The sequence below is a fragment of the Bombus affinis genome, chromosome 11, assembly GCF_024516045.1.
Source record: "Bombus affinis isolate iyBomAffi1 chromosome 11, iyBomAffi1.2, whole genome shotgun sequence".
NCBI classification, from domain to species: Eukaryota; Metazoa; Arthropoda; class Insecta; order Hymenoptera; family Apidae; genus Bombus; species Bombus affinis.
Genome location: NC_066354.1, coordinates 8,685,179 through 8,703,228, shown reverse-complemented (window position 1 = coordinate 8,703,228; position 18,050 = coordinate 8,685,179). Strand labels below are relative to the sequence as shown.

At 35.8% G+C, this 18,050-nt stretch overlaps 4 protein-coding genes across 7 annotated transcripts in view; all 4 read right to left on the bottom strand.

Annotated features, from left to right (window-relative positions):
* Positions 1 to 230: 230 nt before the first annotated feature.
* On the bottom strand, positions 231 to 3,328 carry LOC126921872 (F-box/WD repeat-containing protein 9-like). Of its 2 annotated transcripts, XM_050733864.1 has the most exons (8): positions 3,203 to 3,328; positions 2,980 to 3,069; positions 2,221 to 2,380; positions 1,713 to 1,858; positions 1,405 to 1,634; positions 879 to 1,125; positions 519 to 794; positions 231 to 451 (listed from the first exon to the last, which is right to left on the bottom strand). In XM_050733864.1, the coding sequence occupies exons 2-8, from the start codon at positions 3,061 to 3,063 to the stop codon at positions 365 to 367; spliced, it is 1,230 nt and encodes a 409-aa protein (XP_050589821.1). In that variant the 5' UTR covers positions 3,064 to 3,069; positions 3,203 to 3,328; the 3' UTR covers positions 231 to 364. The 2 variants fall into 2 exon arrangements, with proteins under 2 accessions (XP_050589821.1, XP_050589820.1); XM_050733863.1 differs by having other exon boundaries at positions 2,980 to 3,256.
* On the bottom strand, positions 3,328 to 6,008 carry LOC126921865 (solute carrier family 52, riboflavin transporter, member 3-A-like). The gene has a single exon (XM_050733853.1). The coding sequence runs from the start codon at positions 5,353 to 5,355 to the stop codon at positions 4,030 to 4,032; it is 1,326 nt and encodes a 441-aa protein (XP_050589810.1). The 5' UTR covers positions 5,356 to 6,008; the 3' UTR covers positions 3,328 to 4,029.
* A 142-nt stretch (positions 6,009 to 6,150) lies between these two features.
* LOC126921866 (solute carrier family 52, riboflavin transporter, member 3-A-like) lies at positions 6,151 to 8,530 on the bottom strand. 2 transcript variants are annotated; one of them, XM_050733856.1, is made up of 3 exons: positions 8,373 to 8,530; positions 7,567 to 8,283; positions 6,151 to 7,461 (listed from the first exon to the last, which is right to left on the bottom strand). In XM_050733856.1, exons 2-3 carry the CDS (start codon positions 7,797 to 7,799, stop codon positions 6,378 to 6,380), a joined length of 1,317 nt encoding a protein of 438 aa, XP_050589813.1. In that variant the 5' UTR covers positions 7,800 to 8,283; positions 8,373 to 8,530; the 3' UTR covers positions 6,151 to 6,377. The 2 variants fall into 2 exon arrangements, with proteins under 2 accessions (XP_050589813.1, XP_050589812.1); XM_050733855.1 differs by lacking the exon at positions 8,373 to 8,530 and having other exon boundaries at positions 7,567 to 8,361.
* A 585-nt stretch (positions 8,531 to 9,115) lies between these two features.
* Positions 9,116 to 18,050, bottom strand: part of LOC126921859 (uncharacterized) — a 116,769-nt gene continuing 107,834 nt past the window's right edge. Inside the window, exons 5-6 of one of the 2 annotated variants that reach the window (XR_007712579.1) lie at positions 16,809 to 17,654; positions 9,116 to 16,715 (exon numbers count right to left, since the gene is read on the bottom strand). Coding sequence is in view for 1 of the 2 variants with exons in the window: in XM_050733832.1 (XP_050589789.1) it covers positions 17,180 to 17,654 (475 nt within the window). In the remaining variant the exon portion in view is untranslated. Of the gene's footprint in view, positions 17,655 to 18,050 lie in introns of both variants that reach the window. The other variant, XM_050733832.1, reaches the window with a different exon arrangement.

Here is an 18,050-nt window from a genome sequence, read left to right as displayed (position 1 = left end):
ATAGTACGAGGTATTTGTTTCTTAAGCCAATCTTGAAAGAATTAAGAATTCGGAATAATTACACTACTGTTTAGCGGCTAAATTTCAAATGTAGAAAGACATACTATTTCTGGTAGCGTGTATTTTAATGACCTGTTGTGTTTAACTGATCAATTATAATGAAACAATATGTTTACTTTTTTATTCTATGATATATTTTGAAGTAAATATATAAGAGAAAAAACAAAAACTATAGCAAAGCATTTATTAAATTTTATCATGTATACATATACATTTTTATAATTTCATTCGTTTATTAAAATTTGTGGGATATATACCATAAAAAAGCGAAATGCTTATAGAAATCATTAATTTATCGGCATATTTATGCATATTGGATTTGCGACCTCGGTCTCCAGATTTCAATTCCCTCTGTACCAGAAACTGCGAGGACGTCATTTAAATAATCCGTCTACAAGATAAAAAAATTAAATTTATAGAATTAAAGTTCATAAAAATCTTTATTTTGAGCTACTCACACTAGCTATTTCACCATAACTAGACTTTAAGGTAGTGAGATGTTGTGGAGGATCAGTAGGACTGGAAATTCGAACCGTTTGGTCCATAGAACTCGTGATCAAACATCCAGGTGTAAAATGAACACCATTGATACCTTTCTTATGTTCAGTGGTGTAATATTTGACAGGTTTAAAATCGTTTCTTGGATCAAGTACATGCAGTTTTGCACTACCATCTCCTACATAAATCATGTCCCGTTGCATGCACATACTCATAGGAAATGATTCCTGGGAAATCTAGAAAACATTCGTTTTGAATTATACAAATTTTGACTATAGTTTTGTAGAACATTTTATCGTTTTATTCTTTAACATTTTTACCGTGACATTTTTCATAATTCTTCCTGCTCTTTGATCCCATATAGACACTGTCCTGTCCTCACTAGCCGATAGAATAAAGTGAGAACTCATAGCCAATTTAATGACAGCTCTTTTATGTGGTTGGTAATTTATAATGGGTTTGCATAATCTTGAATCAAACACTAATATAGTTTTACAAAATGATCCTGTAGCAAAAAGACCTAACTCTGGGCATGATGCAACGCACAATAAAGCACCTCCGACGATCCTAAAAAATTAATAACGTTTCTATAGGAAACTCTATTTTATGAAAATGATGCAGTATTTTGCGCAGTCACTTCTGGCAGAGCGAGTGAAAGCAGAGCCTTTTACTTGATAGCATTTTACAAAATACCTTAAAAAAGTTATGTTTGCAATTTAACACTATTTTTGTTGAATGTACTTTAACGTCTAACTATCTCTTATGAACAAATATATATTCGTGCCTTCCTCGCTCGGCCTTCCCATAACGAGAGCAGCGAAAATGACCAGCTTGGTTTTCATGTACATCTCATAAGTTTTGAAGTGAGCGAGACCGGTGCTAGTAAGCGTCCATGCTTTGACACTTTGATCCCAGCTGCAACTATAGACTGTATTATCTATTGCTGCTAGATCCCAAATCCATCCATTATGAGCAAAGTCTATACTCGTGTAACTTTCAATCTCGTTTTCTTTTGTAGAAAGCTTCCAATACACTAAGGATCGATCTCTAGCTCCTGATATACAAATATTTCCACCCTGTGTATACATATTAATGTATTGTAAAATTATAAAGGCACAACATTGAATGATCATTACTTAAAATATTATACTAGCCTGCATTAATAACAAGCCATCAATAGTACTGTATTGTACATTATTAAGTGATAACTTCTCCATAGTGACATTTTCTTTTCTCCATAATGATGTTTGTTTTTCCAATGCAACACATGATAACTTCCAAAACAGTTCATCATCTTCAACTTAAAAAAAAAAAAAAAAATATAGTTTCAATGAGGAAGATATAAATAATTGTCAGCAAACATTATTAATATGTAAGAGAATACATTTTAAGTAGAAAATGAAATGCAATGTTGTTAAATATTAATATAGCTTTTCATAAATTTTTGTAAATCATATTTTTCCATGTTAACCAAAATATAATTACTTGCAAACCAGTCTCATTATAAAATGTAGTATGTGAAAATTTGATTCTAAGTTAATGTTTTTTATCATGAAAAACGTAAACTAAAACTAATTATTGGATACAGTAATAGATGGTGTTTTATTTATTTACAGAATGATTGGTTGTGCAAGGCGCAAGGTGCTATCAATTTGAGCTAACCAGGAGGCAAGATTGGGTAACCAGTATCTGGCCAAATCTTAGTAATCCTCACTTTCCACAGTGAGTTATCATTTAAAATTTGATGAAATTGTTTGCACACTAAACTCAAGCCATGTACTAATGTAGATGCATCTAGGAAGGAACAGATGTGGAGAAATATCTGAAATATAACAACGAAAATATATTAATTACTATTAGAAAATACACATAATTTCTACTGAGGACCCATTTAAATGTAGTTTTATGTTCGTACATAACATCACAGTCGGATTTTTAAATATGCTGTGCAAAGTATTTAAAAATGGCATTTAAAAATGGCGTCCACGATTTACTAATGTTTCGATAAAATTTTTCAACGTTCTATTTATTTTTTAAAGTAGATCGTTACAGATCGCTGCTAAACGAGTTTATTCAGCTTTCTACTGTTACTTGAGGTATATCTCTTCCATCATGTTTATTTACGACATTTAAATGTACTTAAAACACCCATTTCATTGTTTGTAAACATTCGATATACATAGCATATAATATTCTTTACGAGTTATTGTATTATATTAATCAAACATATTCGTTAAAATATATTCAAGCAACTGTTACTCTATAAATATTATTAAAAAAAATAAAAATTTTTTCAATTATTTCAAATAATACTAACTTTTAATATATATACATGCTTTTTAGAATACACATTTCTTTGACTAATTAAAGATACGTACGTATAATATTTATATTTTATGTATAATATTTATCTATACAAACCTCGATTGGAAGATCTGATAGAGATAATTGGGGGTTCGTTTGATCGGTATCAATTCGAGTACAACTCTCGTTTTCATCGCACATTTTAGTCTAGAAAAGCCAGTGTTGAACGTTACGTTTTTAAACAATATCATTCGATCTATTGTTAAACGTTCTAGCGATTCAGCTCGCAATAACAAAAAAATAAACGTAATGGTTGCTTTTTACTGACGTTATTATTTACCGTTTTGGTCTCGTGCGCGACACAGCCTTACTTGAGTGCGCATGACTCACTTATCACCTCCATTTTCGTTCATTTCATAACTATCTCCCAAGAGCAGGGCTGGCAACGTATATTGCAAGTTTAAATTATTTTTACGTTGATTTTATTATACTTACAAATTATTACAAATCGCTATATATAAAATTACGCAACGTTTACATATCGCTTCCACATGTTTCATATAAAAGAAGCATTTCTCTGAATTAACACAATATTTATTAACAATCAATTGACAATCATTAAATTTTAAAATACAATTGTAAACATTCGTTTTTACTTGTTTGAAAAAATATATCAATTCTTATATATTATAAACAATTATGATGCATAAATATAATGATTTTTCTTCACGGAGATATAATTCGAAACCAGTCGAATATATGTATATATATAACAAACATATCATAAGTACATATATGGCAATTGGGAGGCAATACTTGAGATAAAACAAATTGGTTATTTATATACTTTTTATATCTAATTTTTTTAAGATTCATTCATCATTTGTACAGTTGCTTTGTATTATTCATTTGCCTATATCTTTTAATTTTTAAATGCAGGCACATGTACAATTATAAAAATATCTTTATAAATGTAAATTTATATGCTCTATTGTTTTCTTTGTTCAAAGCTACACTGATAAAGAGAATTATTGTTACACTTTTATATATGCATAAATCAATTAAATACATGTCTCAATGAATGTATTATTATAATAAGTATCACTCTGTATATACTGCATATGAAAATAGATATAAAATATCACATTGACAATATCAATTTTCAATTTACTCACAATCATCATGCATTTCAAAGTAATTTGTAAAGTTAATTGTTATAAATGAAAATATTGCACCACTTGCAGATCCTATTTGCATAATTACACCTGCTTTAAAGAGTATATTGGGCAATACTGTAGTTCTAAATACTGATACAATGATTAATTTTAAATAAGAAGTAAGTCCTATCAAAATCACCCATGATATAATAACTAGAAAAATGCCAAGTTTTGTTGCTTGTAATGGTGGAGATGGAGACATTAATGCTAAATATGTAACAAAGCTTCCAATGATTAAACATATTACAGATAAGAAATTAATAACTTTTACATTTGATACCTTTAACCAGAATGCTAATAAACACACAAATGGATTTGCAAATTGAGCAAAAGTGATTGATAATTTGTATGCTATACTTCCATAAGGTAAACAAGAGTAAGATTGTATGCTAGGGAAGAAACCATTACTTAAAAAGCAAAAAATACCAAGCAATGTAAATAAATAATTTTGTGTTTGTTTAGTCAGATGCTTGTCATTATCTATCAAATAATGGTTCACTTTTTGTGTGCCATTAAGATAATGATCATGAGAAACATTTGCTTGTTTTTCATTTAATACTATGCTGCTAGTATTATGAAATTGTTTTGTGTTTTGAACATCCAAAAAATATTCTAAAATAGCAAAAGCAGTTAAAGATAGAAATAAAATAATAAAAATGAAAAGAAAATACACATTTGGGGGAAAATATAGATTAAAAGAATGTAGAGATTCTATGTTACTATTATTCTTAAGAATTGCACATTCTGAAGTATCTCCAATTCCCTGGATTAAAGCAATAACACTTGGTAGTACACAACTTAATCCTTCTCCTATAAAGTAGGATGTTAAACATCTTTCATTAAAATTTCGAAAATATGGCATAAATAATACAGAACTAAAGCAACTTACTAGGGCATTGAAAAATGTTAGAACATATAGTACCAAACAATATTCATCACCAGCAATAATTATTTTCTCTGAATAAAAGAAGCTTAGAAGCCCCATTGCCGAAGTTCCTGATACCAATAAACATAGTATTAACCAAGGTTCATTTAGTTTACATTGAAAGTATTGCAAGATTGCATAAAGTAAAGGTCCAAAATTTGCAGCTTGTATTGCTAACACTAGATAAGCTGGTAATGTCCAACCTTCAGGAGAAGTATCGATAAGCACTGGTATTTGAATAAATATTCCATTGATACCAATCCAAGCAGATATGCCAAATAATATTATAAGAAAATGCACGATATAAGTTTCTTTATAGCATCTATTTGAGACTTGTGCAACATCTGTCATTTTGCCATTTACTGTAAGAAAAAGCAAATTTTTATATATTCCTGCATAACATCCCTGTATAATGAACAAAACATTAATAATTTAGTAGTATTAACCATCCTATAATCCTTTTTCATAATATTTCCCTAATATTCTCACCTAATTATTTTGTTAATTCTTCAAATATAACAATTAAAATAAGATATTTTCACTAAGAATCTCACTTTATATTATATATGATTATAAAACTATTTTAAAAAGTACCAGATTGTTAATCAAGATTGTACAGCATTGGATATATTCATGTCAGAGAAACTGATATGATGAAGTCATGAGATGTCTGGCTTCAGGTCTTTCTTAATCCATACAATAAAATTTATCAGATAAAATATAAAATTTGAACAATCATACCTCTTTCAATTGACTTAATGATAATCAAACGTTTTATGAAGTATATTTTAATATTCGAGACTATTAGATCATATATCATCATAAAACTAAACATTGTACATTTTTGTAGTAAAATTAATGGTAAATATAGCATTCATTGTGACATGTTTTTATATAGACAAATACATTATAATAAATATATTATAATTGCACATTCTATATACAAAACAATTTTGTTTAAATATATAGAGCTATATTTTAAGTACATTTGTGTCTTGTACATTTATGTGAATCAAGCTCAGAATGAAGATAAAAATTCATTTTAGCTATTTGTCTTAAATCATTTGTTTCATAAAAATTCATCTCCTTGATATTTTACGGCTTAGAGTATAAGCAGGTTTAATACTAGTAATGTATAAAATCAACTTTGGAATTGCAATTGTGTTTATTTAAGATCAAAATTATAAAACCTGAACTAATTCCTACTCGTATAAGTCAACTAGTTCCACCCCCTAGATTTATAAGACTAAAAAATGATAAGGCCCTGCTCTTTCATGTATAACAACATAAATAACAAGAGCTAAGAAATATATTTTGTTTTCTTAATTAATTTTATACTATTTTCTCTAAAACAAAATTATTTATATTAAACGTCAATGTACTGAAGTCATTGAACATGGTGAATAAGAATGGAATAGTTTTGCATGATTAACTAAAACAAATGTTATTATTGCTCCTACTAATGATCCAACTTGAGTTGCAACACCAGTATAATATAGACCTCTACCAGGATCAGGTCTAAATAATGTTGTGATACCCAATTTTATAAATCCTATTAAACCACTAATTAATATCCAAGATAGGACTACTAGAAATTCACCCACCCAACTATATTGCAGAGGTGGCGTAGGTGATTCGATAGCTAAGAAGCAAACAAAACCAGAAAGTGCTATAAGAATAACCATCAGGCCAGATAGGAAACTCACTTTCGGTATCTTAATAACAAAACCTAGACACATTGCCAATGGACCAGCCATTGATGACAATGTAACAGTTAAATGGTATGCAACATTTCCATATGGTAAACAGGAATATGATTGAATACTTGGTAATGTACCATTACCTAAGAAACAAACCACTGCCATCATAATTAATAAATATGAATACACTTGCTTAGACATTGTCCAACCAGAATTGGTTTTATAACTAGGAGGTGCTCTTGTATCTGTTGGTAATGTTTCCATGCTTGCTGGATGTTTCACACGCTCTCCAATGGCAATAGACAAATTGTTCAGTCCCAAGAAAGCCAAGTAACACAAAAACAACAAAGTACCAATAAAAATAAAGAAAGTCTGACTTGAAAATCGGGGTTCTGGATAATAAGGTATGAGTTCTACATGAGTAGACTCAGCTTTAGTATTATTCAAACATTCTGGGTTTCCACCAACACCTTGGATTAATGCCACTACACTTGGCACAAATCCACTAAGTCCTTCTCCTACAAGATAGGACACTAAATAAATTTCTCTATAGTTCCTCATGTATGGCATAAAAAGAACTGAACTGGTACATCCAACAATTGCAGTTACAAACATCAATGACAACAAAGCAGTGGAATGCTCATTGCCAAATATTATCGTTGTTTTATTATGTACAAAAGCTAATATAATAGTAGATAGTGCTCCTGCTGCTAGGAGGACGTAGGTAATGTATTTATCACATGCCCATTTACTATATCTAAAACAGAAAAATAATATAAAATAATATACATATACATATATTTAGTGAGCTATAGTATTCATAAATTATAAACTGGAAATATTATTTTTAACATATACATACTTTATATATAATGTATATAGTATTGGTCCCAAGTTGGCAAATTGTACTAGCATAACCATATGAGCTGGAAGACTCCATCCTTCTGGAGCATTGTTCACAAGAAGTGGTAGTTGAACATATATACCATTCACACCAATCCATGCACCAAGACCAAACATCAGTGCAAGTAGATCAACTAACAACTTTCGGTTACTTAATTTTTGGCTCAACATGTTCTGTGTTTTGTCATTCATCAACAGTGGGTCTAAATAGGTCAAATGACCTTGCTGATGAATTTTTTGCTCTTGTACTGCCGTTTTTAGTTTGTTCTTTTTTTTAAATTAGTTAATTTTTTGATAGAAAATGTGCATACACAGCATATGGGAGTAGAACCGTTCTTTTTTATGTTTAAAGTTTTAAAATTGCAAAATATAACTCTTATCTTTAGAAAACTCTTATCTTTATCTTCTTAATGTCAAGTATGAGAAAAATAATTCATTCGATGTATTAGTTGATAATGACTTTAGAAGACACTTTTATTTAATACTATTTCGGTATTGAGACAGGCAACTCGTTGTATTACGACGATCTTCACATCCAATGAGATTTTCTTTTAAAATAAAAATTTTTTAAAATTAAGTAACAAATTTTTAACGTCATGAAAGATCACTTGAATGTCACCAAAGAACACATTTTTTTCAAGACATTTTTCTTCTTTCTTCTTGTGGAAAACATAACCTTAAAATAACAAACAAACGTTACAACCACGACGACAAGAACTGAATGAATTCGGTGTTCGCTAGGTGCGCGTGTATGTATATAGTTACTTTTAACTTTTCTGCGACTGCGTGTAGAAAATTGTTGGAAAAAATTAATGATCCAAAGATACAGTTTGGTGGCGATTATAACATGATAAAATTGTGATACGATAATCTGTATATCGCCACGGTCGCAACACGACTGTCGTCTTTGCTGAATAATGATTGATTTTAATAATTATATAATATAATTATATAATAAATAATTATCCACTTTTACTATCATAGTTATGGATAAATTGTTAGATATACAGTATAATTTAAAAATGGTATCAGTTCTCACATTTCTTTTTAACTATGTTCCGTTGACTTTGATAACTCTCATTAATGAATAATAATTAAAATTGATGTTTTCTGTGGGCGGGAGGGAGGCACTAGGCTGTAATAGCGCAGAGTTTGTTTCTTAAAAAGATAGCCAAATTCATTTTTTGAACTTTTTCCTAGAAATTGTGCAGCACAATATGTCTGCTTCTGATTTGATTCTGTCATGGAATGTAATTGGTTTTGGTTGGAACATTTTGATTGATATTTTCTGCTATATTATTTTTGCGAAAATTGATATCATCCTAAATTGTCTAATATAGAATGCGAACGGATGAAGTACAAGAGAACGTAAGTTTTTTAAAGCAAAAAGCAAGTCACTATAGATGTCCATGCAATTGTAGTAACAGTAGTTTGTAAGACTGCTTATCATAAAGATTAATACTTAAATCGTAGATGGAAAGGTTGAACGAAATAAATACCACCATCAGTTGAATATAGCAAGAACTTTATAAAAGACGAGGCAGACTCACAGATGGTTTAAGTACATTAGTATATGTCTCAAAACTCTGAGAAACGTATGACGGTTTTGCATTCGCATTTTTTTTTATTCTTTTTTTCTTTTTTTTGTATCTTTTTTCTCTCAAATAGATCACACGCATGAAAAAGGTTGTTGCGTAAAGAGGTGTGTTTACATCGTGCGTAAAAAGTACGAACATACATCAATCGAAAAAGAGTCGTTAGACAAGGATAAAAGCTGAAAAAGGAAACGCTCGACTAGATCGTTCGATGAACTCCCTCGAGTCGTCGTGTTACGGAATATCACCAAAAATTAATATATATATATATTTAAGGTGTTCTTTTTTCTTTATGTGCAATTATAACGACCGAAAGCTTCTGACGTTGTCATAAAAACACAAATGCAAATGGTCGTTGATTGTTTTGCAAGTCATTTGCCATTTATCACTTGTCAATTATTATCTTATTTTCAAACAAGTACTTTTCTTCGTTTACTATTAAAATTATTACAGGGGGAAAATACGACAAGGTTCGATGCAGACGACCGACTTTTATCGTTGCGATCTCGCTGTAATCACATGTCTTTCTTTGTTTTCTCAGTTAAAAACAACGCAGACAGATATACGATCGCAGCGATATCGCAACGACAAAAGTCGCTCGTTTGCACCAGGCCTAACGACGCGAGGATAATAGTGTGAAAAGTATCGGCACGTAACACGAAGGAGAGAGTTTCGTCGTTAAGAAAAAACGTGACGTTCGCTCCCGTTGAAGGAGCACCAGGAAAAATATATCGTTCAACTTACTGTAAGAAAAATTATTTCGAGTAAAGTAACTCGCATCGCAGGCGATCGTAGTTCGTGAACTAACATGTGAGCGGTCCTTTCCGCAAAAATGAACTAGGGAATTTATATTGTTTTATGGTGTCATCATCCGTCAGCGCGCTACGATGTTCTCATATGTAACTGCAAGGTTCCGTTCACATAGAAGATTAAGAACTGTATGAAAAATCGGCTTTTTGGTGTTTCGATCAGAAATTTTGTCTATCATTCACCATCGTTCGTCAATCGGGTTATGGAGCGTTCTTTCAATGGTACGGAAAAATATCGTTTTATAGATTTCGATAGAAAAGAGAAGGAAAGATAGTCAGCATAGTGTTTTAACATAAAAGGTAAAAAGTTCTAGGAAATGAAGCGACAATTTGAAGGAAAGGGCATCGCGATGTATATGTAGCATATATATGTAGCGTATCTCGTAAATAGTCATCAGGTCCCAATCATAATAAGATCTACGAATTCTGCAGGATTTTTGACGATAGATATGTTACACGCTTCATATTTCATATCTGGTTTTTAAGGAAAACCGATAACCTGGAAACAGGTACGATATTAACGTCCTACCCCCAACCCTCGGCTCTGTTGAAAAGAGTTACAGACTCGGAATATCGATGGACAAAAATTAATTATGCGACATTGGAGCGGGCAAGAGCAATATTGGCTCAGGTTCGGAGAGCGAACGGATAAGAGGCTGATGTCCGATATTTACATAGCCCGAACAAAAGCTTATGGGACCATCCATTTATTGGATTCCATCGCTTAAGATTTCCCAATTTCCGTGATTTTCATTCTAAACTAAAATTTCAAAAGTTTCAAAAAATCTGCATGAATAATCCACAACGATCTTTTCAGAACGCACCATCGATCTATTCGCTTGTTTTTCAACGATGGATCGCTCAGCAACACGCGTCGATCTCCGTAAAAAGGGTCAATTGATCCGCGCTGACGCAAAAGTATAAGAGACGCGAGACGATCTCTCTCTAACCGAAGAAAGAAATCGCAGATAATAAGAGATAAGAAAAAACATAAGATGGTTGGAAGATACATTAATAAGAGATGGAATCAAGGAAATTGAAAGGAGAGGAGGAGAGAGAAAGAGAGAGAGAGAGAAACGAGGCTCCTTGACCCAACTGATATGCCGACATGCCGATGATAAATTCCGAGCGTGTCTACTATATCGTAGTGTATAGTTATGCGTATGTAATTCCGCTTGGTGTTCTGCGTTTCTCTGGCCCGCATCCGACTCTCGCGAGAGTGAGTTTAATTGACTGAAGTGCCGAGCCGAATTGCGGGCACGAGGACTTCGAAGCGTGTTCGGGAGCTCGCTAATGCGACGACACGTGGGAGATAAAACGAAGCTATTCGTTAATTTGTCTTCAAATTATACTATCACTTAATCTATACATTATTCAAATGTTGTATTACCTTACTCGCACAGTACACCGTGTAATTTTCTATATAGTATAAGAAACTGGAATAAACTAGACAGTCGTATGACATACAAGGTGACTAAGGGTTCTGAATTATCGTGGAGGAAAAATTAGACACCGAATGAGACTATTTGGAAAATGTGTGGACAAAGATTGCTATAAAGTGGCATAGGTCGCCGAGAGCTCTGAAAATTGAATGCCAATTGTAGCTGAAATTCCTGCTGTCGCTATTCTAGATATTAAAAACATCTAGATATCGAATACGCTACGTATCCTGAATATTGGATAGAACATTCCACGTTCGAGCTATTCGAATTCCTCTTCTTTCGATGTAGTCACACCTATTGCGACTATCGAATAGCTTGAAACGTGTACGCATTCTTTGTTATACAGACATTAATAAATTCTCCCAGGTGTCGTGCAACATTTATCAGGTATCGCATCGATTAGAACGTGCCAAAGCGGAGATCGCGGGATTATCGCGCTGACAGACGCGTGAATTTAATCGTTCGATCGGATTAAGTGCGATTGTCAGAGCTGCTGTCACGCCTGTCGCAAGCGTTTCGATAGAAAATTGAAAACCGTGAAACAGGAGAGCTTAGACTGGCAAGGAGGGACACACGAGAGATTCCTGTAAACGGTTCCGTTTCTTTAGGTGTTCGCATTTGTGCGGACGCGAACGTTACGATCGATAAAATCTGACAAATTACACAACAATACAATGACACTAGATACGATCGGTCTTTTGTCGCCGATAAAAAATTCCTTCAACTTGGCCTGGTCGCCGATATTTCGAACGAATCGCGATCGTTTCGAAAAGATCGTTTCATTATTTTCCTTTTTCTTTGTTTTGAATTAATGTCGACTAGAACCAAGTTCGAGGATCGTTGGCCGTTAGGCGGGAGATGTGACAAGCTTCGGAGACGCATTGACGTCGACGATTCCCGTCTGTGGTCCTGTACACACGACTGTATACTAGATAAGAAAACTTTGAATCGAGGATACTGGTGGCGTGCGCTGCACGACGAATCGCTTCCGCTATTATTTCTTCTCTGTTACGTTTACAGAAACTTAGATCGCGACGATCCTCAACCTCCGTAGGTGTAGAATCATCGAGTATCGCACGATCGTGTCTCTCGTTCATCGTTTCGTTATTTTTCTAATTTCTCTCTTTTTCTTTTATCTTCTTTTCATCCTGACAAATTCGATGTTTTTTCCTCATTCTTTTTTACTAACTCGATCACACTTTGGATCTTTGTTATCGCGAGATTAGAAGAAGATACACGGTCAAAGGTAATCTTGACGGTTATATGAATTTAAATGGGTGCGATATTAAAATGGAAATAGGATTTCGCGGAGATCTCAGTCCGGTTCTATCCTGGGAATCGAATAAATTTTCGCTGACTCGGAAGGAAGAATCCTCCGTAATAGTAGTGATTCATAGACGCAAAAAATAGCAGAAACGCAATTAACGGAACGAGTTATTTATTGTTTTTATCGTCGCTAGTCCCATCAAGACTCGCCTTATCGGCTTCTAAGCTCGACCTACCGTGGAAGATTACAATATCGTTAGTAAGAACACGTGGTAAGTAATTTTTCCACCATTAGTGTCCGTTTCAAATGGCGATTATACTGGAAACTAGAGCACATTTCGTGGTAGATACTTTATCTGAAATTGTAACACGAATTATGGTAAATATTTCAAAAAGCAACACTGTATATTATTGCGACTTAAATAGACGGAATAGCACGAATTATATAAATTATTATATACGTATGCAATATTATAGGTAATTATACGAATTACATGTAGATTATCCGCGGTTTCCACGAAAACGTAACAGAAGCAGTCGAGTCAAAGTCTAATCGCAGAATGTAATTATCGTTAAAACGAAATGACGAGGTTCTCGATCGTGCGATTCGCTTTGAAACCTTTCTCCGTATCGCGCATAATATGTAGGCACAGCTCTCTTCTTTAATTTTCACTCTTAAAGTTTTTCAACAGTTTAGTACAGTTATATACAAAGTATACAGACTCCGCTACTTCACAGGAGGGATACAACTTTCATGCGACGCATTATTTTCTCGATCGGTGCGACCGTCGCTTCCGGTTAAAAGCATCAATTCGAATTTCGCGAATCTTGTCATTCTTTTAACTAAACTCTATGATCGTTTCGAATAAAAATACTTGGAACATCAAAATGACCGAGCATTACAACTTTTCTTCGTCGATATATTATTTCCATAAATCTATTTAAATCGTAATCCTCGGAAGTTTACTTCTTCGAGGTCACGAATACTTTAATTGCAACACCAAAGTCAAGCTAAATCTATTAACTTCGAGAAGTGAGAAGGACGTGCATAGCGAAGGCGAAATGAAATTGGAGACGTATCGAGGTCTGGAATCAAGATCACAGGCAACAGAGCTAACCGGAGGAAATTAGGGATATCCCAGGATTCCATGGAATGGCATCGGCTTTCGCGTCCATGCTTTTAATCGGGCATCGCGGGACCCGAGTTTCGTGTGTACAAGCGAGCTCGAATCACCTGCGGGTACACGTGCGCGGTACACGACGATTCATGGTGGTCTGTTAAACGTATATGCGGTGTATGGACTAACGGTGGTGTATCGATCGTCCTCGGTACCGATGTAGCCTGATGCGAACACCGACGTGCACGTATCGTTCACGTACATGTGTTTCAGTGTACGCCGTTATTTGCAGCTACGATTACACGGGGAATGAAGATAAGAACAGGATACGATGTCTTCAAATGGGACGTCATATCGGGACCAAGACACAGGACGAGAAAAGACAGGTTTCAGGCGAATTGGTCGTAGAATTTCTGCTTCTACTACTGCGAGGAAAATCAATATTGTACGAAGTAAACCGATATAGTAATACAGAATTACATTTTCTTGTCTCTAGGTGGACCATACTGTGAGTTGGAGCAGAAGATGAAAGGTACTGATCTGCGAGCTACTTTAGGAAACGGGGAAGAACAGTGTAGGAGTTGTTGGTAGCTAGAGGAAAGTTTGCACGAAGGGATATCTACATCTGTCTGGTTTGTGGGTTTGTTGTGGATCTGGGCTTTGTCCAGTATCTGTTCTTGCCTAAAGGAGAATCGAAGCGGGGACAAACTGCTTTGGGATTTAGGAGCGACGAAGCACAAGGAGTTGGCGACTCTTTGGGGATAGGGGACACAGAGATTACGAGGATACTGGTGTTTCTCGAAGATCGACTTCCATGATAAAAAGAATATGGTATTCGGAAGAATTTTAGAGATCCCGAAGGACAATAGAAGACAATAAACTTATGTCTTTTGGAAAATGCGTCCCATTTGAAAATTGTGTACGGGATAACATCGAAACATCGATGACGAGTAGCCGACGAAAGGCGATAAGAATTTAGGTGACAAGCGCGCGACGTAAGAGCTAAAATATGCAATATCGTCGAAGACCTCGCACGTACGGTGACACTATAATGGTACAAAGGTACAGTAGAACGTTGCCAGAGTGGCTGGAGAAACGAATATATATTTTCGACATTTCCAATAAACCGGATAGCTCTTCGATCTGTAAACGTTACACGTGCCACGTTGATTCTGGCTCTTTTTACTCTGTACGGGTATCTTCGTTAATTTCTCTCTGGTTCAAACTGCACCTTCGATCGTCTTGTCTACAACGCGTACTTATATCTCCAGATAGTTTGATTTATCGATAAAACGACGATTAGCGCGACTCGAAATTGCTAAATTTTGAGAAAAATAGATTTGACACACATACATATATTGGACTGGGTAATTAACGAAAGAAATCAACGAACTCTTCGCACGATAACAAATAAATCGAACGTATATACCCGATGGGACAGTGAAAAATTTCACACGGATCGTTCGCATCGTTTTTTTTTTTTACCCTGGTCTCTTTTGGCTTTTTAGTTTTTGAAAAAAAGCCGATGGTCGAGTACGAACGTTGATGCCTGTGTATTTTCGTATATGTGTACATTCGTGTAGAAGTGTAAAGACGCATGTTTATAGTGTACCACGTCGATTACTCTGCAACGAGAAATCGAGTCCTTCGTTCATCCCTAGTTTCGGTTTATGTAACATCGACTGCACTCTAAGTTATTATTCATTAGTACTGTTATTATTAAATTTTTTTTTCTTTGCATTCGTTTAGGTGTAAGTATTCTACAGTAATAATAAGTTACGCTGTTACGACTCGACGACTACGTCGCGCACGGATTCTTTATTATCAAAGAAGTCGTAGACGATAGGTGAAAAAAGTCTTTAGAGGAAAATAGGTTTTTTGTTTTGTTTTTTGTTTTCCCTTAGTAAATTGACAAAGTAGTAGATAGAATTGTATTCATATACGTGCATAATAGAATTCACGATCGAGGGAGACCTTGTTCTCTTTCCCTTTCCCTTTTCTCTTTCGGTTCCCTCTCTTGGTTTTCTGATTCCTACCAAGTGTATGCGTGTATGTATACGTATGTGAAATCTGACCAACATTCGGAACGATTTGCTGTTTTAACGTCAACAACCTTCCTGGTTCCTCCTGTCACCATTCTCGAGAAAGAACAGCTCCGAATAGGTCGCGTTGGTTCCATTCAGCCGAAATTTCTTCGGCCGGAGCTGCCTTATCGTCGAGAAGGTCAAACCGAATGAGACATTCGCCCTCTTCGTTCTTGTTCTTTTCCTTAAACCGGACTCCAACGACAAAGAAATGGACGAAAAATGATCGATCGCTTGTCCTTGTACGAACGATACCTTCCGAGTCCGCACGCTACGTTATCTTTTTCTTGCCGCCGTCGTTTCTTCTCGCTGCTCGCCTCATCCATCTGCTATATTGTCGAGTTGATCGGTAATCTGGTCACGAGCTTGTATAGCGCCCACCAGGAACATGAAACATTATATCTTTCTTTTCGTTTTTCTATTTAACATTGACACCGCTGGGGGTAGTCTTCCATCCTCGAAACAAGCGACCCCTCGAGATACAGCAATTAAATACGACGAATATACGAAACGAGTGACGTTCTTGGTCGTACTACTGGTCCATCGATGATCTTTGCTCTCTACTTCCCCCTAATATTTTCTTTCTGCCTCTCTCCCTCTTTCATATCCGTGTCACGTTCTTCTTTCCGGGACGCGTTCGCAACGTGTCACGATAAATCATCAATTCGTAGCTCCGTATCTTGGTAATCCGTTTCGTGATCCCAAACGTAAAACGTACCAGTCCACTGGTCCGCGAGAACGGGTTTTAGCTTCTTCAAAGTGGCTCTCCCCGTCTGGTGGCCATCTTGGCAGCCCTGGAAGCCAAAGCGCCCAATGAGCACACAAGACCCGTCAGGGTCTCCCAGAAAGTTGTCCTACGTCTTTTGTGCGCTGCCTGACCGACGTACCCCAAATAGTAGCCAGAGTAACGATCGTTTCCACGATCCGACCCGCTGTCCGATCTGCCCACGCTGGATCGCGCCGACTTGGGTTGCTGCACGATACTCAGACGATGATGATGACGATGATGAGGAGGATGAGAAGGCGGCTCCGACGACTGATCGACGATACTTTGACGCGGTGAGCCGTCCCCGTATCGTTGCTGATAGACCGTCTCTGATTCGTACAGCCGTTGCTGGAGCTGAACGTTGCTCAATCGTCGATCCATCATCCGGACCAGGTTCTGGTGAACGCGACGATCGTCCTCGTGCACGATAGGCAATTGTCGCCGACAACTGGCGGCTGGCAGCTCGTTCGGGTGCATCTGTTGTTCCACTTGTCAGGCATATTCGGTGTCTGTGGACGCGGATCTCTCCAGGTGAGCCTGATGGCCACCGTGATGCGGCTGATTCTGATGCTGTTGTTGTTGTTGCTGTTGCGCTTGCGTGTACGCCAGGCTCTTCTGGTAACTGAACAGCTGCCTCTCCAAACTGTAGTTCTCCGCTTGCAGCGAGGCGATTTCCCGTCTCATCTGCTGATTGTGGATGCGGCACACGTCGTCGTATTTGTGGTAGGTTGCTTGGAACAGCAAGTGGCTCTCGTTCCATTCCAGCCGGATCCTTAATTGCCCTTTGTCCGTGAGGAAAGGACAGTGATTTTCCTTCACCTCGTTCGTGTCAAGATTCGTCTCCATGATGATACCTTCGTCTGCGGATTCTTGGGCGTAATAGCGGCTGAAAGGTGCACCTGGTAGACTGATCGCCACCGTGCTGGGCTCCTCGTCTCGAAGTAGATAGGCTGACCAACTGACGTACCTGACGAAGGAAAGTTAAGTTTCTAATAGAACTTCGTTTAAACTTAGCTTTCAAGATTAGATAAGAGATGGCGGTAGGATGGCGTTCTAAGTTCTAAGGTACTTATTTTCGAAAGAGGATTGTTAGAAGTCATCGAGATTCGAATGGAAATACACGTGGATGATCCGAAATTTCTTTCTTGACTACAAGAAACTTATTAGTATTATTACGGAGTAAGATCCGTTCGAAATTAATTGTTCAATCAATGTTCTTTTCAATGCCACGGTATTTCGCATTATCTCGAGTACGATTTACAGAAATTCCTCTCTGCTAGTCTACATAGACCAATTAATTTCAGACATCCTATACGCTAACTATACGTACTCAGATATCTGGAATCTACAAATTCCCTTGTAA